General features: G+C 38.8%; 1 protein-coding gene across 5 annotated transcripts in view; it reads right to left on the bottom strand.

The window, feature by feature from the left end:
• PIWIL2 (piwi like RNA-mediated gene silencing 2) overlaps positions 1 to 27,838 on the bottom strand; it is a 78,536-nt gene that overhangs the window by 38,689 nt on the left and 12,009 nt on the right. For all 5 annotated transcript variants that reach the window (XM_026007787.2, XM_072719456.1, XM_072719454.1 and 2 more), the window contains 10 exons: positions 17,963 to 18,151; positions 17,246 to 17,327; positions 16,289 to 16,378; positions 14,151 to 14,291; positions 10,546 to 10,659; positions 9,134 to 9,322; positions 6,703 to 6,804; positions 5,993 to 6,109; positions 5,337 to 5,425; positions 4,283 to 4,388 (listed from right to left, as the gene is read on the bottom strand). In XM_026007787.2, coding sequence (XP_025863572.1) covers positions 4,283 to 4,388; positions 5,337 to 5,425; positions 5,993 to 6,109; positions 6,703 to 6,804; positions 9,134 to 9,322; positions 10,546 to 10,659; positions 14,151 to 14,291; positions 16,289 to 16,378; positions 17,246 to 17,327; positions 17,963 to 18,151 — 1,219 coding nt within the window. The remainder of the gene's footprint in view (positions 1 to 4,282; positions 4,389 to 5,336; positions 5,426 to 5,992; positions 6,110 to 6,702; positions 6,805 to 9,133; positions 9,323 to 10,545; positions 10,660 to 14,150; positions 14,292 to 16,288; positions 16,379 to 17,245; positions 17,328 to 17,962; positions 18,152 to 27,838) is intronic.

Genomic DNA, 27,838 nt, shown 5'->3' with positions numbered 1-27,838 from the left:
AGAAAGAAGTATAACTATCTCTGGAGATCATCTGATTCCACAAATAGAAAATATCAAGAATTTTTTTAAAATAGAAAAAGCCCTAAGCCTAATTCAAAAAAGTGGTTAAGGTTAAAGATTAATGCATAAAAACCAGTTATGTACACAAGCAATGGACAATTCAAAAATGAAATTAAGAAAACAATTACAATAGCATCCAAAACAATAAAATTCCTAGAAATAAATTTAATCAGAGAGGTAAAATACTTATATATGGAAACTATAAAATGTTGCTGAAAACAACTAAAGACCTAAACAAATGGAAAAAATATCCTCTCTATATAGGACTAAGTATTATTAAGATGGCAATACTTGCAAGGCACTGTACAAATTCAATGCAATCCCTATCAAAATTCCAATGGCTTTTTTCCCCCCAGAAATGGAAATTTCACATGAAATTCTAAGGGGCCTGAACAGTTGAAATTAAAAAAATATTCAAAAAAGAAAACAAATCTGGAAGACTCACACTTTCCAACTTCACAACTAACTAAAAAGAAACAGTAACCAAAAGTCTTATACTGACATGAAAAATGACATTTATGGAGGGGTGGGGGTGGGATAACCGGGTAATGGACATTCAGGAGGGCATACAATGTCGTGAGCACTGGGTGTTACAGAAGACTGACAAATCACTGAATTCTACCTCTGAAACTAACAATACACTGTATGTTAAATTTAAATTAAAAAATTAATAAATTAAAAATGATATTTAGACCAACAGAATAGAATTTAGGGTTCAGAAATAAACCCTATGAAATAAACATCTATGCCCAATTGATTTTTAACAAGGATGCCAAAACTATTCTATGGAGAAAGAATACAGTCCTCAACAAGTAATGCAGGGATAAGTGGATAAACACGTGCCAAAGAATAAAGATGGATTCCTACCTCACTCCATATACAAAATGTAACTCAAAATGGATCAATGATCCAAATATAAGAGCTAAAGCTGAAAACTGTTACAAGAAAACATAGGGGTAAATCTTCATGACCTCAGAGTTGACAACAGATTCTTAGATTTGACACCAAAAGCACAAGAAACAAAAACAGATAAACAGGACTTCACAAAAATTTAAAATTTTTATGCATCAAATTAACATTATGAAGAAAGAAAAGATATCCTACAGAATGGAACAAAATATCTGCACATCATTTATCAGACAAGCATTCTGCACCCAAAATATGTAAAACAACAAAACAAAACAAAACCCCCACAACTCCTAAAACCTCTTTACAATTCAACAAAAAGAAAACTCAATTTAAAAATAAGGAAAATAGGGACGCCCGGGTGGCTCAGTGGTTGAATGTTTGTCTTTGGCTCACGGTGTGATCCTGGAGTCAGGATCAAGTCCCACATCAGGCTCCCTTACAAGGAGCCTGCTTCTCCCTCTGCCTGTGTGTGTCTCTGCCTCTCCCTCGATCTCTCAAGAATAAATAAATAAATCTTAAAAAAAATCAGGAAAATATTTGAAAGGACTTCTTCGAAGAAGATATACAAATGGACAATAAGCACATGAAAAGATGTTCAAAGTCATTGGTTATTAAGGCAATGTAAGTTAAAACCACAATGAGATACCACTTCACAGTGGCTATAATTAAAAATGGAAAATAAAGTCTTGGCAAGAACTGGAGAAAATGGAACCTCTGTTATGTTGTTGGTAGGAATGAAAATGGTGTAGCCACTGAGGAAATCAGTTTGCTGGCTCCTCAAAAAGTAAACAGAATTACCTTATAGCTCATCTATTTCACTCCTAGACATATACCCAAAGGAAATGCAAATAGGTACTCAAATACATATACAGGCATATTTACAGCAGTATTCAGAATAGTCAAAACGTAGGAACAAGTCCAATTGTTCATCGATAATAAATGGATAAATCTATTGTGGAATAAACAGATAATGGAATATTACTCATCCATAAAAAAGAACAAAGTAGTAATATATACTACAACTTGCATAAACCCTAAAAACATGCTAAATAAAAGAAGCCAAACACAGTCACATATTTTATGATTACTTCCACACAATGTATCCAAAATCAGTAAATCCATAGAGACAGGGGATCCCTGGGTGGCTCGGCAGTTTGGCGCCTGCCTTTGGCCCGGGTGCGATCCTGGAGTCCCGGGATCGAGTCCCACGTCAGGCTCCCGGCATGGAGCCTGCTTCTCCCTCTGCCTGTTTCTCTGCCTCTCTCTCTCTCTCTCTCTCTATCATAAATAAATAAATAAATCTTTTAAAAAAAATCCATAGAGACAGAAAAGTAGACAATTATCAGTAAGTACAGGGAAGTGTGAATGGGGAATAATTACTTCCTTTCAGGATCAAAAAGAGGTTAAAATTAGCAAGCGGTTATTTTGGTGCGCTTGCTTAAGGTGACACCTCAGTTCATGAAATGAGCGGACATTGGAGCCACAGGAATGAAGAAATGGGTTAATCTAGACATTTCTCTTGTACTCTCTGAAGTGCAAAATGCCAACAAGCATTGTTCTGACAAGAGGGGATACAAAGAATGCAGATGGTTCTGGGGTAGATTTCCCTCATGAGGGGAAGGCCCTGCACATACGTGCCAAGTTAGACGGACAATGGTAGCTCCAAGAGGCAAGAAATAGTTTTTGTTTTTTAAAAGGTTTTATTTATTTATTCATGAGAGACACACAGAGAGAGAGAGGCACAGACACAGGCAGAGGGAGAAGCAGGCTCCCTGCAGGGAGCCCAACGTGGGACTCGATCCCAGATCTCCAGGACCCTGGGCTGAAGGTGGCGCTAAGCCACTGAGCCACCCAGGCTGCCCAAGAAATAGTTTTTTTGACATAAACAGACATCTATTGTGGACTGGGCTATGCATACCTGTTGGTAGATACAAATGCTCAAAAAAAAAAAAAAAAAAAAAACAAACCCGAAAACAGAAGATACTGCACCAGTTTGGACTGCCAATTCACATTCCTCAGACCAAGGAACACATTTTCATTCCCAGAGGAACAGTTTGTTAGAGAATAGAATGGACAATTGAAACTTTGTCTAAAATGGAGGGAATAAAGGCATGAAGGGTTGACTTGCATGCTTCCATGAGTGTGTACTGACACAGCATGAGGAAGGCCCAGAGATTCTCTCCTCTGCTCTGGGAGATCTAGAGAAGAGGGGGTGGAGAAAGATGCTGGTGCAACAATACTTTTTTTTGTTTTCCCCACCTTACCTCAACATTCTGTTTTCTTAATGGTTCTCAGACCAGAGCTGCAACTGCATGTGCCAGAGCTGGGATGAACTGAGTATCTGTTCACTGGGGCTGCCATAACAAAGTACCACTAACTGAGTAGCTTCGACAGCAGATATGCATTGTTTCACAGGGCTGGAGGCTAGAAGTCTGAGATCAGGGTGTTGGCAGGGTTGGTTGCTTCCGAGGGCTATGAAGGACAACTGTTTCATGACTCCCTCCTGCCCCTGGTGGGCTTGGTGACAAAGTAGTGTGTGTGTAGGACTTGGTTACAAAGTGGCATATGTATTTACATCTCCTCAGAGACAAAATTCAACTTTGTTTTTTTACATAATCTCAAACACTGAAAGAATATTAAACTATTTGAAAGACAATGTAGGAAACATTCATCTGAAAAGAAACAAGGTGGAGTTCTAGTGACTGGCTATAACCATATAAAATTATTAAATTTCTTATTGTTAATCTCCATGCAAAGGGCTAACTCTGACCCTAAGAAATGAAAGCCACTTATCAGCACTTCCTTTGATGTATGGCCAAGGTAAAACCCAGTATTTTGCTTGCTCATTGTGCCAGACCCACTATCAGTTTAATGACAGCAATTCTCCATGGTTAGCATTCCTGGGAGTTCTAGGGGTGATTTACAGGGAGGCATTTCTCTTGAACCAAAATGAAAAGTCCTAATAATAGCCATAAAAAGCTGAGTAAATTCATAAGCTGCTTTAATTGCTGAAATTTACTCCCACTTCCCTGATAAGTGCATGAAGATTATGTCTACAGGCATCAGACTGACAATCTAGGAATAATCATTACTTACCAAGCAAAATCAAAGCATTTATCTTTTTAAGCTGCTCTATACAAGCAGAAGCCTGAAAGCAGTCCCTTTGAGCTGCCTATTCAGCAATGACTAACTTTTCAGTCAGTTTAGAAGACACCTTCAATTTGGGATCCCTCCCACTAAATCAGACTTCCTCTTCAAGTGGTCAGATAGGCAGTCCTTAAAAACCGTGAAACTTTAAATCTGTTCTCCTCACCTCGTAAAACTTTTTTAAGGAGCCCACCAGGCACAGCTTCAGGCTATCCACAATCTCCTGATGAGGCATCTGGAATACCACTCGTGAATACCATTTTGTGAGAGTGCTGGGGAGAAGGCAGTAAGAGAGAGAAAAAGATGAATACACACTCATAGAGGAATGTCTACAGTCTGAATGTCAGTACACACAGGCTTCTCTATGCACCAAAACAACAAATACCTAGTAAATGTATTTATGTTACAGGTAAAAACACATGGTGACATATATTATATACATATTTATATGTAAGTTTTTGTTTATTATATGTTTTATATATATTTATATTTTACACGTATAATATGTATTTTTATATGTCATACATAGAATATAAAAATATAGGCACAATTGTGGTCTTTGCAACAAAACTGCTTCCAACTGAAAAAATTTAACCACCTAGATATCCACCAACAGAGAACTAAACAGTGCTCCAACAAACAATAAATTCCATGCAGCAGTTAAAAAGAATTGCCTGAGATTTATTTGTATTGATAGAAAATGTCTGCAATATACAATTTAAGTACATAAGAAGAGTTGAGGAATAGTATAAATAGTAACGTACCATTTTTACATATATGCACCACCTATATGTGTTCTATGCATATAAATGAGAATCTGAAAGTATATATACACATACATTAAACCTCTGGTGGTAGTTAATAAAAGATTTTCATGAGGAACTTTCACTTTCTAAATTTCTGCAGGTATCTGTATGAACATGCCTTGTTTTTACAATGAGAACAAAAAATCCCTCACTGCTGTGAGAGGGAACCCCACTAAGATACAGCCCCCATTCTGAAGATTATACCACAGCAGGGAAATAAACTTACAGATCTGACAAATTTGGGAAACAGATTACATAAGCTAATAGAAAGATAAAGGAAAAAAGAGCTTAGCATACTTTTGTAAAGTATACTATTCTATAACAAAAAAATCAAAAAGTATTTGCTAAATTTGTAGTAAGATTAGGCATCAAAATGAGGTAACCAAACAAAACGGCATTATGAGTAGTACTTACAGATTGATGCTCGCAACAAAGCCAACCACTGAGCGCATGCCTCGGCTAGGGTCATGGTAAACATCCATCCCAATCACCATTAATTGTTTCTGGGTTAGAAAACAAAAAACAAGCAATCCATCCTCCCATCTTTTTATTATCTGCCCCTCAAAAGCAAAACACGAAAATAAATTCTGGGAAAAGGAAAGACTAAAATCAACCTTTTTTTTTCTCTAAACACTAGGAAGAAGTCGGAAATCTAGAATAGAATCAGCACACTTTTTCTGTAAAGAACTACACAGTAAATATCGTTGGGCTCTGTGAACCACACAGTCTCTGTAGGAACTATTCAATTCCATTTGTCATTAACAGCACAAAGAGCAGCCATCGCTAGTCTGTAAAGAAATATGGCTGTATTCAAATAAAACTTCATTTAAGGACACTGAAAGTGGAATTTCATATAATTTTCATGTGTCAGGAAATATTAGTCTTATTTTTATTGGTTTCAGGTATTTGAAGTTATAAAAACCATACTCAGTACGTGGGCTCTACAAAATCAGGCCATGAACCATTTAGACTACTAAGCATGGAAAATAGATAACTCTATAAGGAAAATAAGGAAAACAACTAGGTAGGAATCTCTGAAGAGCTAAATTGAATGAAGACACATCACTCACCAGAGGAATATCCACTCCCCAGAGCTCACCACCCAATTTACAATTAATCTGAAGTAAAATTTTCTGGGCCACACTCCGAAGCCTGGTTGGCTGACCAATGGTTCGGACATTGATGACCTATAACAAAAGGGTGTGGGGAAAGAAGACACTATCAGCCTGTCAGACAATGTAAAAGAAGCCTGATGTACACACAACATTTAAGAAACCCCAGTTAGCAGATAATACACTTTGCACGACTAGTTCTAATTCTAGGATTTCCATGCAGGAATGCACAAGTGTGAGTGTGCAAGCACATTTGCACGCACACACACACACCACAAACACAAATCAAAATAAAAGAACCACCAAAAAAACAAACTTTCAAAAGAATCTCATACAGAATAAAAAAAATTTTAAACCCACTTAGGAAAAACAGCTTTCCCTTTTTAGAGTGAAGCCTACACTCTTAGAACCCAATCATGTGAGACCGCCCAGCAGCTCAGGCACTTGAACCAGCCAAAGTAACTCATTTGGAAACATGAAGGCAGCATTTATAAAGAGCATCTGCTCTTAACCAGGTTACTCTAATAAGGGGAATGTTCCACTGGAAGGGTTACACATGATGGCTTCTAATAGTTACTTCAGTTTTTCTGAACACCTGAATCCCTCTTTTCAAAGACTCGAGGGAGGCTAGACTTTCCATCCATGCCTCCTGCCCAGCTCCCACTCACCTGTGAGGGCACAGGAGCCTGCACACAGCACAGCTTTTTAATAGCCCCATAGAGATCGTCACGTGTGCCCATGATGATGCAAACAACCATCTGTATCTTCCCCTTGAGGAGATAAAGTACATAAAAGTCAGGCTTTGGAATTCTCAGGGGATCCTGACAGGGTTCCAGCTGGGGGCAGTGTAAGAGCCTGCAAAGTCATAGTACCTTTAAGGCAGAGGGGGACAGGAAAAAAGAGGGTAGATTGTTCCAACCCCAAATAGGTCCTTGAACCTTTGTTGGGTTCGGGGCTTCTTTGCATATGTACACAAAATATCTAGAGCCAGTCCTTACTACCTGACTTCGTTCTGCCTAAAGTTGCCTAAAAAGGTAGGTTTGAACATTTGCAAGGGTTACCTAGTTGCTGCTTTCAATTCCCTATAATGCTTTCTACCACTCTCTTCAGTAAGCTAAGCACCTTATTAACATTCATGCCACAAAACTGAGATACCACAAGAAAGCATTCAGAGCCAAACACAAATAGATGAAGCTATTGCCAAATCCGTAAGTGGCTCTTCCTAATTCTATGGTTAGGAGAGAGAATGACATTGCCAGCAGTGTATCTCATATAAGCATCCCTGACCCATCTGTTTAAGAGTTCCAACACTGGAAACAGGATCTTTCAAAGTCTGAATAAAGAAAAGTAACACTTAAGTGAAATGAAGTGCCAATCCTTTATGCAAGAACAGCTATTAATAGTAAATTAATAATATATTATTCCAAATCAAGATTAGTGTTAGATTAAGACTTCTGTGAGAACACACATTCCAGCAATCACATCAAAGAGCTTCCAAAGTCACACAGAACACACTGGGAGCCTATGGGCTGGACCTATCAAACACAAGTAGCTTTTTAGCCCCTAGAGTACTTACTCACAACTCTGGTTGTGGGTTTAGTAATTTTAAATTTTATTTTTTTAAAGATTTTATTTATTTATTCATGACAGAGACACACACACATAGAGGCAGAGACATAGGCAAAGGGAGAAGCAGGCTCCATGCAGGGAGCCCGATGTGGGACTCAATCCCAGGACTCCAGGATCATGCCCTGAGCCAAAGGCAGATGCTCAACCACTGAGCCACCCAGACATCCCTTTTTTTTTTTTTATTTTTTTAAGTAGGCTCCATGCCCAGTGTGGGGCCTGAACTCATGACCCTGAGATCAAGGGTCATATGCTCTACCAATTGAATCTGCCAGGTGCCCCCTGCCCTGCTTTTTAAAATTAACATCTAAACATAAGGAAGAGCACATACACACAAATCCAGATTTTTTGCTTCTACTGAAAAATAAATAAATTAAAAATCAATTTGATAATGGTGTGCTTTCATCTGCAGTCATGTGGTTTACTCTCTTTAGTTCACTAGGTCCCCTCCTAGCCCACTTCAGTTGTTTGTGTTATTCACCTGATTCCCGCAGACATCTGAGTCTATGACCCCTAACAAATAATAAAGCAGTATGCCCTAAAGACAACAGAGACAAGACCAATATGAATTAAGTTTGGTAAATGTGATGAATGAGCCTCATATCCATGCTGCAGGAAAACTGATGGCAGTACACTCTCCTAAAAGAACATGGCAAGTGGGGAGATGGGGGCACTGATGTACTACACTGCGTTGTTCTTTTGAAAGCACAGCAAAATTATCAATGATCAGGCCCAGGGAGAGGCCATGGCAGACTACAAGCCCGGGAAACCAGGAGGAAATTACAAAGAGAGACAGAACACAACGGTGGTGCTATGGGTGATAACCCAGAGTCAAGGATCAGAGAGATCCTAAGAAGATCTCACTCTAGTACTCATCCCACAAGAATGGATCCTTCAAGTCAAAGGATTAATTACTTCCAAAAACTTTTCCTCTGCTTTTGTGCCTTCCTGAAGCTTCTTTCTCTGTTTTGCGCACAGGTAAGAACTACAGGCCTGAACTACTGAGTTATGAGTCCCATGACCTGCTTAGCTCCAGGGGTCCTGATCAGCTGTCAGGACTGGGCTGATGATGGGCCAGATGCCAAGTTAGTTCATCACCAGCACAATTCAAATCTTAAGCCAGACCAGACTGTGACAGCTCAGTACTGAATCGTGCAAAATGGCACCAGGCCCAGAAAGTTGCTTTCTGAGCACAACATGTTCTATATAGATAACGAACTAAAGTTAAGTCAGCTACTCTCTCTGTCAATTACATGAAAAAACACCAGAGTGAGTGAGGCTGCAAGCAAAAGAATGAGAGAAGCAGAACAAATCAAGGGGCATAAGGACTACTTATATCTAGTTCAATATTTAATGTGTACGTAAGACACAGGTTTCTCAGGCATCATAAACATACTGATAACCAAAATAATTTAAAATCAAGTATTCAAGTATTTTAAAACATTTTAAAATATACTCAAATTAATTTATTACCTCAACTCCTAGCATGGACTGAATGGTTCTGACGTAGGTCTCTATTCGATCATCCTTTAGTTCAACCCAGGCTGGTGGGCTCATGCGCATACCAATGGGGCCAGCTATCTTCTCCAACATGTTAACCAGTTCTCTGGCCTGATCCATTGCTCTCTTTGGGTAAAACAGTGCCCAGAAATGCATGGGGACCTAGGAATAACCACAAGCTATTTTTAGCACTTCCCACAGCTTAGACACTCCAAAACCAAACCCAGGAGGTATTATTGTAGAGAATAAATTGCTTTTAGCTTTGAGTCCTTTCTGATTTAATTCCTGTAGCTAACACAGATGTATGTGATAAGTAAAGTGGGGAATACTCTCACAGTGGAATACTATGCAGCAATGAGAATGAAAGACCTACAACCATACCTAAAAATATGCCCACCAATGCAAGGCTGAAGAAATGAAGCCAGACATAATAGAATATATGCCATATGGTTTCATGTATAAATCAAGTACAAAAAACAAAAGAATCTATCCTGTTAAAATGAGGAAAGCGATTAGTTACTCTTGCAGTTTTTAAAGGTGAGAGGTAGATAGTAAGGAGGAGCAGGAGGGATGGCTTATAGGGCATTAGTAAAGTTATCTTTTTTTTTATTTTTATTTTTTTTAAAGTTGTCTTTTTTTTTTTTAAGATTTTTTATTTATTCATAGACACACAGAGAGAGAGAGAGAGAGAGAGAGAGAGAGAGAGGCAGAGACACAGGCGGAGGGAGAAGCAGGCTCCACGCAGAGAGCCTGACATGGGACTCGATCCAGGGTCTCCAGGATCACGCCCTGGGCTGCAGGCGGCGCTAAACCGCTGAGCCACCGGGGCTGCCCAAAGTTATCTTTTTTAACCCTTGACTGGATTCCACAGGTCTATAAACCTTTGAAAATTCTTTTAAGTATACTTTTTCTTTAAACATATTTCAATAAAAAGTTTGAGAAACAGATGTGTGTACTTTATGCATGGCCAAAAAGACCAGGTTAGCCAAAAACATTTAAAAATAATTATATATCATTCTGTTCTTTAGTTCCCTGGGTGGGGGTACTATTTAAATTATACTTCATGGATAAAAACATCTTCCAGGAACCCCCAGGGAAAAGCGGGGGAAGATAAAGGAAGATAAAAGGGAGAGTGGGTAATAGGTTGGCACTATATGAATTACCATAGCAATCTATTTCCTTTTCCTAAGTCTATGGCCAACCGAAGTTCTTACCTCTAAAAACTCATCAGTTTGCTCTATTTAAAGGAACCCTGTTTAGTAGATAATTCAGGATGGGAATTCAGTTGGTACTCTCAAAAAGAAGATACTGAGTCATTCCTGCACCCTAATTTCCATACTTATTGGAATACTGGTCTTCTCTTCACCACTTCAAAAGTCACTTACAGTCAAGATGGAAAGGTCTCTGGTTACTTCCTTAATCCAGTTTAGTTCCTGAGATGTAATAAATGAAGTATTTCTTAAGTTAATTCTTTCCATTGGCAGAACACGTCCTTCGATCTAAATAGAAAACAAAGTTACACCTGACATGAGCCATCTACAAACACAATTTAGGAAAGAACAATGACACTGTCTTGGGTCTGGTCAACTCCACTATGTAAACCTGTCCCTGTTATAACTTCTAAGAATGGCACAAAATGAAACTCCTAGCCGTGAGTCCAGGCCAATAAAACTCTGGACAAATATAGGTAAAATTTTTATAGGCATGGCTCTTTAATTACTGAAGCTTCCAACAATGTCTCCCAAGGAAGGGATTAGAAAGCATTGCTTCTTTAGAAGTAGAGAATGTCTGTAAAACAACTATAATTTCAAGATAAATAAGAAAATAATATTTTAAGGGACCAATTTAAAGTAAAAAACTAAAAGTAAAATTTCTTAAGAAGGCTGAACATAAACTATACCTTAAAAAGAAAAACCAGGGAATCCCTAGGTGGCTTAGAGGTTTAGTGCCTGCCTTCCACCTAGGATGTGATCCTGGAGACCCGGGATCGAGTCCCACATCGGGCTCCCTGCATGGAGCCTGCTTCTCCCTCTGCCTGTGTCTGTGCCTCTCTGTGTGTGTGTCTCTCATGAATAAATAAAATCTTAAAAAAAAAAAAGAAAAGAAAAAAACCAGAAAGAAAAGGCATAACAAAAGAATAAATTAAAGTTAGGAATAAGTCACTCAAATCTAAATATGCAAAAATAGGAAGATAGTAAAGTCGATGATATAACAACATGATGGACTATTTTGCAATCATTAAAACCACTTTTTTTTAAAGATTTTATTTATTTATTCATGAGACACACACACAGAGAGAGGCGGGAGATAGGCAAAGGGAGAAGCAGGTTCCATGCAGGAACCTGATGTGGGACTTGATCCCGGGACTACGGGATCACGCCCTGAGCCAAAAGCAGATGCTCAACACTGAGCCACCCAGGTGTCCCTTAAAACCACCTTCTAACTACACATAATATGATGCCGTTTTTACAAAAAATAAATAGTAATATACCTATCATAAAAACTGAATGAGTCTATACTTAGTAGTGATTATTTCTGGGGATGTGCAATTATAGGGGATTTTTACTTTCTATGATTTCTACCATTTGCTTATTAAAAAATAACACTGTGGCACTGGCTGGCTCAATCGGTTAAGCATCCAACACTTGATTTTGGCTCAGGTCATGATCTTAGGGTTGTGAGATCAAGTCCCACGTCAGGTTCAGTGCTCAGCGGGCAGTCTACTTGAGATTTTCTCCCTCCCTTCTGCCCCTCCCCTCACTTTTGCACAGGCACATGCTAGCTCTCTCTCTCCCCCATTCTCTTAAATAAATAAATCTTAAAAAAAAAAAACTTATATAACCCAAAAAAATTTAATGAGCTTATAAACATAAATAACAATGCCCACATTAGCAATAGTGTAAGGAATCCAACTCATGATATGAAGTAAAAAATTTTTGAGCCTTTCTAGAAGGCAACTGACCAATAAGAATAAAAGTACTAAAAATATAAATGTCCCCTGCCCTAAAAATTCCACTTCCATAAATCTATGAAAATAAACATTACAAAGACCTAGTTACTAAGGCTGTTCACTGAATAACTGTTTCTAATAAAAAAAATACTAAATTCAATTTTTAATGTGAAGGAATAGAAAAATGTTAATAAACTATCTGAATGGAAGCCATTAAAATATTTTGAAAGATATTAAATGACATGGAAAACCATTCTAAATATATTGAGGGGGGAAAAGGAAACCATATGAACACATGCTGTGTGAGTATGCATAGCATGCAAGCATGCACATGTACACACACACACACACACACACACATCTACTGAAGAGTATGTACAAAAATGTTAACAGTGGTTGTTCTGAAATAGATGAACTTTCTTTTCTTCTTTGGCTTATGTTTTCTACATTTTCAAGTTAACATTTACTAACAAAAACTCATGTTTAAAGTATAACATTAAATAAATGCAAACCCATATAGGATATAATCACAGCCTTGTAAGGAAAAGATTTATTTTTACAGGAAAAATGTGTGGGGGAATGAAATACATTGAAATATTTTTCATATATATCTAAAATAAATCACTAAGATATCATCTTTGTATCATTAAATTACTGTATTTTTATTTCTTTGTTTTTTGTTTGTTTTTACTTTTTATTTATTCATGAGAGATAGAGAAAGGCAGTGACCTAGGCAGAGGGAGAAGCAGGCTCCTTATCCCTGTAGGGAGCCTGATGTGGGACTCAATCGCAGGACCCCAGGATGACGATCTGGGCTAAAGGCAGACACTCAACCAGTGAACCACCCAGGTGCCCCTCTTTGCTTTTTTGTAAGGTTTCAACATTTTCCTTATTAACTATCCATTATTTTTATTAAAAAAAAGTTAACAAGGAGTCAATTCAGAGTGCAAGGAACTAGAGAAAAGACAGAATTATTTTAGTATAACCTCAAAAGAAAGGTGAAAAGTAGTGATAGCTAATGTTTACTGAGCACTTGCTATATGTCACGTATTATGCTAAAGATGCTACCATTTAAAGTCTTATCACTCAACTATTATCCTCATTTTACAGATAAACTAAGAGATGCTAAGCAATTTGCTCAAAGTAACTAAGATGGCAACTGGCTGAGCTGAGATTCAAAGCCAATAAGTGGACACCAGAGGCGAAGGACTCCACCACCATCTCATACTGCCTCTGCCCCATGGGTTACACCACACAAAATACAACCTAGCAGACTCAGACAAAATGCAGGCAGAAAGGGCCACAGAAAAATTAGATGGTGTAAGTCTGATACTCTATGCTTACAGAAAGAATGACAGTAGTGTATTCAAAGAATCACTAGTTATTGGGAAAGAAAAATACCAAACATACAAAACCTTAGAAATTATTTAGATTGGAAAACTGAACATGAGGTAAAAGTTTTAAAAAGATTTATTTATATTTTTTTTTAGGTGGTCAGGAGAGTGCATGTGAGCATCAGGATGGGTAGAAGAGGAGGAGGAATGTCAAGCAGAATTCCATGAGAATGAATGAATGAATGAATGAATGAATGAATAAATAAATAAATAAATAAATAAATAAATAAATAAGAATTCCCAATGAGTGCAGAGCTCAACAGCGCAACTTGACTTCACAACCCTGAGATCATGACCTGAGCCAAAATCAAGAGTCAGATGCTTAACCAACTGAGGCACCCAAGCACCCCAATAATGAGGTAAATTTTAAGTCGATATTCCTTCTGCTATCTATTTGATTAAAAATTAACAGCTCATATCCCTGCAAAATACAGAAGAAAAATCTTTAACCCTGCAAAATACAGAAGAAAAATCTTTAAGAGATACTAATCAATTAGGAGAAGGAAATTTAAATATTATGACTAGGGCCTCCTCACCCCAAAAAAAAGTCCAAAATAAAGACAAGACAGGAAGCTATCACCTACTTTCACTAAGCTCTGAAAATAGCTGGTCACCACGGTTTCCTACTTGGCCACATCCAGTTTACCTTATGTACATCCTTTTGCAGATAGAGTCCCCAGCGTGCCAGTTCATTGCTGGCTGTCTCATTCTTTGAAATTCTCTGCAGCAAGCATTCCAAAGCATTATGGTGCTGTTTGGGGCTCAGGTTAATCTGCTGGGTCAAATCCTAAATAGATTTAAAATGGAGATAATAAAAGTATTAGTATCTCCAATATGAAGTTAAACCCCAATATAACTAAAACATTTCCAAAAGAAAACCTCTTTTCCACTGAAATCTATAGACATTTTCAAATACCTCCAAAGATTTTAATAAACATGACTCAGGAATGTGAAATATATGCTTAAAAATTTAATCATAAAAGAATTGAAATGTTGTTTTTTTCACCCACATTACAGCTAAATCTTATCTCTTTCTTAAAACTATGTTCTGAATTTAAAATTCCCAAGAAATTCGGGGGCACCTGGGTGGCACAGTCAGTTAAGTGTCTCCCTTTGGCTCAGGTCCTGATCCCACCAGGGTCCTGGGATCCAGCCCCACATGGGGCTCCCCTGCTCAGCAGGGTGTCTGCTTCTCCCTCTCCTTCTGCCCCTCCCCCTCTCTCAAATAAATAAATCAAAACTTTTATTTAAAAAAAAAATGTATTTATTCACGAGAGACACAGGCAAAGAGAGGAGAAGTAGGCCCCATGCAGGGAGCCTGATGTGGGACTCCATCCTGGGACTCGGATCACGCCCTGAGCCGAAAGGCTGTCGCTCAACCACTGAGCCACCCAGGTGTCCCTTTAATTTTTTTTAAGCTTTTTATTTATTTCTTCATGAGAGACACATAGTGAGAGAGGCAGAGACATAAGCAGAGAGAGAAGCAGGTTTCCTGTAGGGAGCCTGATGCGGGACTTGATCCCAGGACCCCAGGGATCACGACCTGAGCCAAAGATAGACACTCAACCACTGAGCCACCCAGGTGCCCCAATAAATAAAAACTTAAAAAAAAAAAAAAAACCTAAGAAAGTCTATGAAACAGGAGAAAGGGGAGCTTGATTACACCAATTTATTATTTGGAAAAAATAGGGGGGAAAAATGTCCTGTACTAGGCACAGAGCCAAACATAACAGAATGGAAAACCACATCCACTCTTCTATTTCATGTCCTACTACTACTACTGTATCTAATGTCATCATAAGACTCTTTTCTGTCCAGTGCTTGGTCTATAATATATGCTTTTTAATGTTATTGTTAAATGAATACTTAAATGTGTATATGAAGATTCTGAATCACGTATGTGAGTTCTTTATTCTTCTGGGACTACAGAACTATACAGTTATTGTTCCCTGTGAGGCAGTCATTACCGCCAGTCTACGGGGCTGTACAGATAGCCCTGTGATCATAAAGTCATTAGGTGATTGAGTGTTGTAAGGAAGGAGCCTTGACCTACATGTTAAATGGAAAAGGGACGAAGGTAAACATGAAAGAAATCTCTTACAGGAATGCTAAGCTTCACTTCAGGCTCTTTATGATGTTCTGAAAATAGTCTGTGGCAGCGGAGACAGGCATGGGTCCAAGGGTAACAGACATGCTCTAGGAGAGTGAGGAAGCACAGAAGCTCAAGTGTGGAAAGCCCCAAGTGCTGCAGACAGAGTGGAGGTGAAGGGCTCCGGCTCCAGATTCGTGCTGCTGCCCACGTCTGTGCTTCTCAGCCATTTCCTATGGGGACCAAGCCCAACATCTCCTGGACACTCCACACCCCATGAGATAAACTTCTATCCTTTTACCTCAGTCTCTGACTTATTGATTACTTTTTTGCTACATTATCTCCTCACCCCTTTAAATAGACTGAAGGCTTGTAAGAATGCTAGAAAAACTCAAGGCTCTCAAAGAACCTCACTTGTGATCATATGACCAGTTTACAGTCATCTATCTAATAGGGGTGAAGACAATTACTTGTTTCCTTTTCCCTTATAATTCAGTCACTCTACTGTGCCGACAATCTTCCAAAGGGAGGCTCTGATCAGCTTCTTCACAGTGAATGGGAAAGGACACAGGGCATGTTTTAGAGACAACTGGAGCCTGGAAGAACAGACCTGCCCAGGTGATAACACAAGCCTGCCCAGGTCTAGCTCAAGCTGTTAGTGAAAAGGCCTTCCATTCAACACAGGCATTTCTCACCTTCATGGCTCTGAAGTCCTTCTTCATCTTCTCAGGGATTCCAGTCATGAATGAAAGCTCAGGCAGCAGCAGGATTTCACCTTTTAGCAGCTTTGAAGAGAGAACGGGGAGGAAAAATAAGGCACCAAAGATGGTCTTGTTCTCCTGACCTGACAAGACATGCCATGCCCAGGGCTGGGCCTGCAGGGACATAATTGGTACACTAGGGAACATAAAACCTCAGAAAAGAAGGCAGTGAAATACTGCAAGTATTTTAACCTTTCCCCCTCAGTCACAATATTATAAGCTTGTTATATTAAGTAAAAGGAAAATGTTGAAATGGTCAAAAAAAAGGGGAAAAACTAGGAAAAATAATAACTGTCCCTCTTAGACCTCCAGACAAGCTAAGGCCTCCAGATCTTATCTTAGCTGGGTGATTTTCAGCCATACTCATTTAAGACAGAAGAGTTGTTGTCAAGGCACTTTCCCCTGGCTCCTGGCCCGGTTAAATGTCTCTCTTCCCTAACGGATCTAGTGTTTTAATCTTAGCAGAAAATAATTCTCTTTATTCCTTAACCTGACTTGCTTATATGGATACTTAGCTCCTCATTATGGGGATTTCAAAAGCAAATCCTGGGGATCCCTGGGTGGCTCAGCGGTTCAGCGCCTGCCTTTAGCCCGGGTCATGATCCTGGAGACCTGGGATCGAGTCCCAGGTCGGGCTCCCTGCATGGAGCCTGCTTCTCCCTCTGGCTGTGTCTCTGCCCCTCCCCCCCCCCCCCCCATCATGAATAAATAAATAAAATCTAAAAAAAAAAAAAACAAATGCTACCATGTTAAGTGGCACCTCTGGCTAGAGACAATCCTGCACAGTTTTCCCCAACCACACTGTAACTCTGCTTCATGGCTCCCAGCACCACAGATGAAGAACTTAAGCTACAAGTACAAATCTAATTACCCCTCCCCCCGCCAACTCACCATCCCTTGGTTCTGTCTCTCGCTGGGCCTGTGGATTAGCAGTGGTTGGTCCTCTTCCTTAATTGTGATTCCATAGTTTTTGCTAGACCAGGACAGAGGCAGAAGCAGGAAAGCATTTCAGAAACAGCATCACTAAATGGAGGAGAAATCATCTAAAAGTCCAGAGAAAATTTTGCTTAAAACCACAACAGGTTGGGGGCGCTTGGGTGGCTCAGTTAAGCATCCAACTCTTGATTTCAACTCAGGTCATGATCTCAGGATTGTGAGATCGAGCACCAAATCAGGCTTCACAAAGTCTGCTTGGGATTCTCTCTCTCTCTGCCCCTCCCCCTGCTCCTCTGCACTCCCTTCACCCTCAAATAAATCAATCTTAAAAAACTGCATCAGGTTGAAAGGCTTGGGCAACTGAAAAGGCAAAATGATAGTCAAGTGATTAGGGATTTGAACTTAATCTCTCCAACCAGACTTCTACTTAAATCAACAAAAGAAATATAATTCAAAACCTTGGTATTAATTTATAAAGTAATTTCCAAAATTACTAAATGAAACTTTAAGTCAAATCCCACAAACAAGTTCATTCAATCTTGACAGCATTACCAATCTATTATCGTAAAAGTGTCCCACTGTAGGCTACAATGGAACTCAACATTCTGCTAGAGAATGGCAGACTACATCCCACACCCACCCGAAGGCCCAAGCCCAGTCTCTACTTTCCACCTGTAGTATTCCAAAAATGTGATCTCCTTTCCATCAGACATTGTGAAGCTATCTTTTGGTGTCTTATTCCAGTCCACATCATCAATACGATAGGTACGATTGTTGTATCTGGTTATAACAATATTGCCAACCAAAAGCTTAGTGCACTCATCCTGGAAGTTTTCTTTGTTCTGCTGATAAATGGCATGCCTTTGGAAAGAAACAAGAGACTTTTGAATCATATTTGTATTCACAGAGCACAATGAAAAGGCTGGAGGATGCAAACAAGTACTTCAGGGGTATGATCGCAGCCATATAGCAACAAAAGGCTCCAGTTGTCTCTTTTGAGAGACATGACTCATCTCTTTTTGACATTACCAAAATATCCAAAATTAATAAAAAATAGTGAAAAGAGGGGTGCCTGGGTCAGTTAAGTGTCTGCCTTTGGCTCAAGTGAGGATCTCACGGTCCTGGGAGGAGCCCTGCATCAGGCTTCCTGATGAGTGGAGAGTCTGCTTCTCCCTCTCCATCTCTCTCCTCACATCCCTGCTCGTGCTCGCTCACATGTGCTCTCTAATAAATAAAATCTTTAAAAACAAAATAGTGAAGAGATAAAAGTCAAACTAAAAACAACTACAAATTAATAACATTCAGTTTGCCTTTGAATAAAGTATTTTAATTATCAAAATAATTATTTTGTATCATCATCATTAGGATAGTCTACAGAAGGACAACAAAACATTTTTTAAACTATATTTGCCCTTTTTAGCTAACGGAAATACCTATTACAAATCCCTATTATTAGACAGTCCTGGTGAAGATGCTAAAGATGCATACGAACAGATTCACTATAGTTAAATGTACCCTTGCCATAAACTCTAAACAGTGCCATGAATAAGCCGACACAGGAAATTCACAGGAACCATGTCTGAATATGCCTAGGGAGTCAAGGAACATTGACAGAAGAAGCTGATGCTTGAAGGAGCAGTCTGCCAAGCAGAAACACTGGGGCAGAGGAATGAGTGACACTCCAGGCAGAGGCAGCAATATGCAGGAGATGAGCAGCAATCTGGGGATGGGGAGGGCAAGGACATTGAAGAGGGATAGAAGATGGTGTAAGTACAGGCCAAAGACAGGCAGGGACCAAATCTGAACGTCCTCCTAAGTCAAGGAACAGAGTTTGGACTTTCTTCTGTGGGTCAGGGTCACCCAGGGTATATTCTTCAAAAACACTGGTCCCTTGATAGGTTGTGAGGAGGTGTGAAAAAGGTTCCACAATCAAAAAAGTGGAGTCCACTCTGCATATTATAAAGCCTGTCTAGAGACTCACAATGTACATATGCACCTCAGGCTGCTAAAGAAACATATTTACCTCCGATGTATTTAACCACAGATTCCTCCCACCCTTTACTTCTAACCTCACTGAACAAACATTTATGGTCCTTCTGGGCAATTATAGTATCCTACAGAACTCGCCCTAAGAAAGATTAAGTAAGTGATGAAAAACCATCAGAGACTTTAAGCAGTTCAACCCTGACGACAGACCCTGGAGCCAATGCCTGAGTTCAAATCTTGTGTCTTCCACTTACTAGCCTGTGAAACTCTGAGAGAGCTACTGCTCTTTGTGCCTTGGTTTCCTCATGTGAAAGTGGGGTCAGTGAAAGCACCTAACTCACAGTGTTGAGAGAACGCAACTGTATAGACCCGAAACAGTGAGAACTGTACCCCTCGTACAGAGAACAGAACTGTATGTTTGCAAATATCATCTCCATCATGATCATCAGTACCTGATACATGCCAGATGCAGTGTGTGTGTGTGTGTGTGTGTGTGTGAGAGAGAGAGAGAGAGAGAGAGAGCGCGCACGCGCTTATTCTGTCTGCCAGGTTAAATACAGAAGAGAAATGGCTATAAAGATAAATTCACTACAGGGGCACCTGGAGAGCTTAGTCAGGTAAGCCTCTGATTCTTGATTTTAACTTAGCTCATGATTTCAGGGTCATGAAATCGAGCTTGACGCCAGGCGCTGAGCATGGAGACTGCTCAAGACTCTGTCTCCCTCTGCAACCCTCCAACTTGTGTGTGCACTCTCTCCCCCCAAAAAAGTAGGTTAACTATATATGTAGTTGTGGAAGTCAAAAGAAACCACTACTATAGAATCCATATCCAAACACTTTTTAACTTGTAATTTATTTTCAGAACTCATAATGCTAGTTTTTAATATTCTCTTACCTAATTCCTTTCCCCTGATCCCTGTTTTTTCCATCAGAAAATGTAGAAGACATGGAGGAAGAAGGCACAATCAAGAAAAAGCTAAAAAGGGATGAGGAACGCAGGAGATAAACAATATAGACCTGAATCCTGTCATTCCAACATTCAACATTGGAAAGTAGATAGAAATCAATGATTTTTAACTACATCTATTTCACTTTGATTTCTAAATGCTGGGATTAAAATAAAAAAAAAAATTTTTAAATCACACTGAGGACAGCCCGGGTGGCTCAGCAGTTTAGCGCCACCTTCAGCCCAAGGCATGATCCTGGAGACCCGGGATCGGGTCCCACATCGGGCTCCCTGCATGCAGCCTGCTTCTCCCTCTGTCTCTGCCTCTCTCTGTGTCTCTCATGAATAAATAAATAAAATTAAAAAAAAAAAAAGAATCATATGATAGATTACCCCCCCCCTTTTTTTTTCAGTCTGGCTTGTTTTCGGTATGATTTTTTTTTTTTTAAGATTTTATTTATTCATGAGACACACACAAAGAGAGGGAGGCAGACACACAGGCAGAGGGAGAAGCAGGCTCCATGCAGGGTGCTCGACCTGGGACTCAATCCCAGGACTCCAGGATCATGCCCTAGGCCAAAAGGCAGGTGCTAAACCGCTGAGCCACCCAGGGATCCCCTATCATATGATTCTAAATATAGAAAATTCTAAACGATGCACGCTAATCTCTAGTAACAGAAAGCAGACCAGTGTGTGCTGCCTATTGTGGACAAAGGAGAACAAAGGTAGAAAGAGATCTGAAAGAGACATAAGTAAATTTTGAGTGGGCAATGGATACGCTCATTATCTTCATTGTGATGTTATGTTGGTATATAAATAAGTTAAAACTCATCAAATTGGGGGTGTCTGGGTGGTTCAGTGGGTTAAGCGTCTGCCTTTAGCTCAGGTCGTGATCCTAGGGTTCTAAGATCAAGCCCCACATCAGGCTCCCTGCTCAGTGGGGAGCCTGCTTCTCCTGCTCCCTGCCCGTTGTTCTTACACTCTTTCAGATAAATAAATAAAATCCAAACAAAAACCTCATCAAATTGTAAGCTTTAAAAATATGAGATTTTTCATGTCAATTGTGCCTTACTAAATCTGAAAAAAGAAATTAATGGAATAGAAGACCCTGATGAGAGTAAAATACAAATTAGGACTGAGTGCCAATAATGGTGCCAATAATTACCAGTGACATTTCAAGTTAGTGGGGGAAAAATGGATAAGAACCAGGGCACCCTGGGCAGCCCGGGTGGCTCAGCAGTTTTAGTGCTGCCCTCAGCCCAGGGCCTGATCCTGGAGTCCCGGGATCGAGTCACAGGTCGGGCTCTCTGCGTGAAGCCTGCTTCTCCCTCTGCCTGTGTCTCTGCCTCTCTCTGTCTCTCTCACGAATAAATAAAATCTTAAAAAAAAAAAAAAAAAAAAGGAACCAGGGCACCCAGATATTGCAGTCAGTTAAGTGACCCAACTCTTTGTTTCAGCTCAGGTTGTGATCTCAGAGTCATGGGATCAAGCCCTGGGTCAGGCTCTATGCTCAGCCTAGTCTCCTTAAGATTCTCCCTCTCTCTCTCTGTCCCTCCCCCTCTCAATACATCTTTGAAGAAATACATGTTTAAAAACACAGATTAAAAAAAAAAAACACACAGGTAAAAATTTTGGTAACCATTTAAAAAGTAATCAATAGTAACATGTAATATACGTATATACCATTTAATAAGAGATTTTATTAATATGTTTTAATATCATAGGGTCAATCCCCCTTTGTATAGTTTTTTTTCTTTTCTAGACTTTTCCTCAATATTCTTGTTTTTTTTTCTCTTTTTTTTTTTCTTTAAATATTTTATTTATTTATTCATGAGAGATACAGAGAGAGAGGCAGAGACATAGGCAGAGGGAAAAGCAGGCCCATTCAGGAAGCCTGATGTGGGACTCAATCCCAGGACTCCAGGATCATGCCCTGAGCCAAAGGCAGACACTCAACCACTGAGCCACCAGGAGTCCCGATTGGTTATTTTTTTCATATCAACTTTAGAATTAGTCTAGTCTCAGGGAAGCAACCTATATGTAGATGGATGGATGGATACAGATTAAGTTATTTGGAGCATTTATATTAAGTTTAAATAAACATTGAGAGAATTGTTAAAAAAATATATTAACACGTAAGAAATTAAACAATAAAATCAGATGAAAGCACAAACATTCATGTCTTCCTTGCAATGAAAAAATCACAAACTTTGGAGAAGACTGTATTGTAGCCATGGTAACAAGTAGCCATAAAATCCAAGGGTTTGGGGTTTTTTTGTTTTTCTTTAATATTTTATTTGACACAGAGAGAGAAAATGAGTGTGGAGAGGCTCAAGGGGAGAGAGAGAAGCAGACCCCCACTGAACAGGGAGCCCCACTTGGGGCTTGATCCAAGGACCCCAGGATCACAACTGGGGTTGAAAGCAGTTGCTTCACTGACTGAGCCACTCAGGCACCCCCCAAAAAATCCAGTTTTAAACTTGCTTAATACAATTCTGTTCAACTCACCTCCACAAACCTATTTTTGCTAGCTATCCAACCAGAGTTGTCCCCTTGTTTCCATAAATTGACCAATCGGGAACAACTTAATCAAATAAGCATCCCGATGATGAGTACTACTCAACCAACAACAGACGACCTGAGCAACCATGCTTCTACTGCTTGCCCCTCTGGAAAACTGTTGTCCTGAACTCCATACCTCTCCAGTACTCTCTATAAGATCAGTAGTCTCAACTCACTGTAGTAAACAGTAAATCAGCCTTCTCTTTATTTCACATGGAACAGAGGTCTCCTTGTCCTTTGAAAATTCTGAAGGTCTCATCACAGTAACTGTGGAAGCTCTTCCTTTGCAACACTCTACAGATGCACTCCCTGGACCCCTTGTGCTTAACTCCATTTGTCCTTCAGATCTGCTGCCAGTGAGTACAGTCCCAATAACCAGCTGAGCTCAGACTAGTTTCATTAGGTTTTAGCTGCTTCTCTAATGAGTTTTCAGGTTAGACCTGGGTCTTTGTATGATGTCTTTGGGCTTTTTGTTTTGCAAGAATACCATTTGAAAACTATTTTTGCCATTAACTTGATTACTCTCCATCTGCTTATTTTGCTTTTGCTGTTATTTGTCTATATGCATAAAGTCTTCTTTCACGTGTTTCTATTTTGCCCTGGATTTCCTTGTCCCTATTAAGTGTACAAGAGAGTGTTCTATAGGGAATGCATGGAGGCATAAGCCAGATAAGTCTCCAAACCAAGCCAATCCACTCCTGAGACTTTATAGTTGGAGGTCATTTGGTCAGAAACCAATTTGTGAAAAAGAAAGTGGTCAAACATTATGAAGGCACTTCTTGTCTTAGCAATTTGTGAAAGAAAATCATTGTGTTTATTTGTTCAAATTCCAGGGTCAACGATAGTTGGGTCGCTGATCTCATGGCCCTTCCTATCTGTGTTTGGAACCTGAAATATGGTTCACAAACACACATCCTTAGACAACGTCAGTGCTTCTTTCTTGTTTGTCACAGGTTTGCTTATGTCAAGGTCTCAAACTCTCCCTGGGAGAATTTCTGCTTTCAATATAAAGGTTTACCATAAGTCCTAATTCTGGCACTTTCCTTAGTAAAAGGCAAAAAAGTATTTTGGGCAAAAAAGTATTTTGAGTTAAAATTACAATGTCCAAAGTACACAAAAAATATTCTCCAGTATAGATCATATGCTGGATCATAAAACAAACCTCAATGAAAATAAAAGGACAGAAATAATACAAAGTAAATTCTTTGATCACAACAGAATGAAATTAAAAATCAGTAACAGAAAAAAAAATCAGTAACAGAAGAACTCAGGAAACTCACATACACGTGGAAAGTAACATATTCCCTTAAATAATCAAGGAGTCAAATAAATGACAAGGGAAATTAGAAAATACTTGGAGTTGGATATAAATGAAAACACAACATACCAAAACATATGTCATACAGCTATAGCATTACTTAAGAGGGAAATTTATAGCTGTAAAAGCCTATATTAAAAAAATATATATATATCCCCCCAAAAATAACCTTTCACCTGAAGACACTGGAAAAAAAAGAGCAAACTAATCCGTAAATATGCAGAAGGAAGAAAATAATGAATATAAGAGTGGGAATTAATGAAAGAGAGAACAGAAAAATATAGTCAACAAAACTATACATTGGCTTTTTGAAAAGGTCAAAAACACTGACAAATCTTTAGCTAGACCACCTATGAAAAAAGGAGACTCAGATTTCTAAAATCTGTGATGAAAAGAGGGAACACTACAACTGGCTTCACATAAATAAAAAGAACTGTAAGGGAACACTTTCAACAGCTGTATGCCAACAAATCAGATCATCCTAAATGGAACGGATAAACTCCTAGAAAGACACAAATGACCAAAACTCACCCAAAAATAAACAGAAAATCTGAATAAATATCTAACAAGTACAGAAATTAAATTAGCAATTTAAAAACTGCACACAAAGAAAAAACAAAACTCAGATGGTATCTCCGATGAATTTCTACCAAGCATTAAAAGGAAAATGAATTCCAATCCTTAATAAACACTTTCAAAAAACAGAAGGGGGGATCCCTGTGTGGCACAGCAGTTTGGCGCCTGCCTTCGGCCCAGGGCGTGCTCCTGGAGACCTGGGATTGAATCCCATGTCGGGCTCTCGGTGCATGGAGCCTGCTTCTCCCTCTGCCTGTGTCTCTGCCTCTCTCTCTCTCTCTCTCTCTCTGTGTGATTATCATAAATAAATAAAAATAAATAAAAAAAAAAAAAAAACAGAAGGGGAAGGGAATACTTCTGAACTCTTTTTATAAGGCCTGTATATCCCAGATATTAACACCAGGCAAAAGTATCACAAGAAAACTACAGATATTGCTTAGGATTATAGATAAAAATCCTCAATAAAATACAAGCAAACCAAAACCAGCAACATATAGAAAAAATTATACACCATGAACAAGTGGGATTTATCCCACGAATGCAAGGTTTAATACTGAGAAATCCATTTTAAAAGCAGAATGTTTGGGGCTTTTTTTAAATGATCAAAACCCAACTGCCTTTCATGCTAAGAACACTCAATAAACCAGGAATAAAATGTAACTTCCTCAATATGAAAAAGGGCATCTACAACAAAAAATTCACACCTAACATACTTGATGAAAGACAGATGGATATTTTCTCCCTAAGATCAGGAAAAGGAAATGGATGTCCACTCTTTTTTTTTTTTTTTTTGGGGCTAGTTGAATTGTCTTTATTATCAAAGGGAATATATCCAAGGCTACTTACATTGAGGAGGGGCGGGGTCAGGGCTTTTTTCTTTTTCCACACCATTTCTATTCAACATTGTATTAGAGGTCCTAGCAGAGTAATTCAGCAAGAAAAATAAATAGAGATCCAGATTGGAAAGGAAGAAATAAAATTACGTATCTTTATTTGCAGATGACATGATCTCCTATATTGAAAATCCCAAAGAATCTATGAATAAAATGTTATAACTAATAAATGAGTTCACAGGGGTTGTGCGATACAAGAATGATATAAAAAAAAAATCAGTTGTTTTTCTATACACTTGTAACAAAAAAAATGAAACTTTTAAAGAAATCCGTTTACAAGGCATCAAAAAGAATAAAATACTTAGGATAAGTGCAAAACTATACTCTGAAATCTATAAAAAGTGAATTAGTGGTAAGGACACATAAAATTATGTACTTAGGAAATAAAAAGATAATTTTATATACAACATAAGCTATTGTGCAAAAAACAAACTACTACATAACTCATCTATAAATAGCTTTTGTGTAGTTAAAATATAACTATAACTTTTATTAAAGTAAAACTTCAATAAAAATAAATTTCAATAAATGGAAAAATATGCCATTTTTGTGAATAGGAAGAATCACTGAATGTTCTGCTCAGTCAATGCCAATCAAAATGTCAATTTTTTTTTCTTATTCTCATTAAATTATTCAAAGGATCACATGCAAGAGTAAACTGGTGAAATTTGCTACAAAAATTCTGAAAACATGGGGCAGCCTGGGTGGCTCAGCGGTTTAGTACCACCTTCGGTCCAGGGCCTGATCCTGGAGTCCCAGGATCAAGTCCCATGTTGGGCTCCCTGCATGGAGCCTGCTTCTCCCTCTGCCTGTGTCTCTGCCTCTCTCTGTGTCTCTCATGAATAAATAAATAAAATATTTTTTAAAAAATTCTGAAAACAGAATTCCTTGACAAATATTAAAAGCTAATAAATTTACAGTAACTGAAACAGTGTCACATTGATTTTAACCACTAGATCAAAATGAAGTATTCAGAAATAAATCCAAGTATTTTAACACACGATAAAGAGAGGGATTTAAATCTAAAAAAACAAAAGTTTTTCACTAAGTTGTGTGATAGTTCCAAAGCAATCAATATGATCCTAATATCACATCAAAATAAAATCCAGAAGGTTTAAAACACTGGAAAAAATAAAACATAAGTTAGATCTAAGAAGAAAAGCAAAGCAGAGACTATAAAGAAACAGTGTACTTGAAGACATCTACTCTTATTTAACAAATATTCTTAACACTTACTACATGCTAGGAATCAACTAGAGCTGGATGTACTGTGAGAAAGAGAGACATGGCCCCACCATCAAGGAGAGATAGTCTAGGAAAGATAGAATAAATAATTACAAATTCACCCAAAAAAGTGTGCCATCTTCAACCTCTCTATCTCATACCCCACATCCAGTCAGGAAACTTATTAAGCACTACTTTCAAAATATTTCCAGGAGCCAACCACTTCTCTTCACCTCCACTACTGCCATCTTCATGCCTCCACTGGATTCCTGGTTGGTCTCCCCATTTCTATTCCCACCTTCCCAAGTTTCTCCTCCACACGGCAAAGGGAGGGATCCTTTTACAACTCAAGCCACGTCATCTCCCTCCTCAGCTCTAAGTCCTACACTTCACTTTAAAAGCTAAAATCTCCTTACAATAGCCTTACAAAGCTCTATACTATCATCTCCTCCATCTTCTCCATACTTCCACTTGCTCTTGCCTTGCTCTGCTCTGCTCTAGCCACCCTGGCTTCCCTAACACTCCTTGAATGAGCCAGGTATATTTCTATTTTTTAAAGGCTTTTACCCAGGCAGTCCCTCTGTCAACAAGTCCCTTCACCCATATATTCACCTGGCTAACTCACTCATCTCCTGAGAGTGTTGGGCTTGAATTAACTTGACCACTCTATTTAAAATTACAGCTCTCCACCTTCCCCTACCCCACCTCTGGTACTCCTGATCTCTCCTAGTCTATGTTCTACTTTTTCTTCCTTCCAAAGTTCTCAACACTTGTAGTGTGCTATACGATTCACTTATCATGTTTATTATTTATTGTTTATGTACCCAACTTTAGTACAAACTCTTGAGAAGAGGGATCTTTGTTATGTTAACTTATATGTCCCAAGACTCTGGTATACAATGGAAGCTCAATAAATGCATGTTGAAAGAATCAATTTATCAGGTAAGCAAAGATTTATAAGCCTGATAACACCTAGTAGTTGTATGCAGCTGGTAGAAAAATGAACTGAGTGTTCTAGAAGATAATTTGTCAATATATATTAT

Source organism: Vulpes vulpes, chromosome 9, assembly GCF_048418805.1.
Source record: "Vulpes vulpes isolate BD-2025 chromosome 9, VulVul3, whole genome shotgun sequence".
Classification (NCBI taxonomy): domain Eukaryota; kingdom Metazoa; phylum Chordata; class Mammalia; order Carnivora; family Canidae; genus Vulpes; species Vulpes vulpes.
This window is presented reverse-complemented; position numbering and strand designations above follow the sequence as displayed.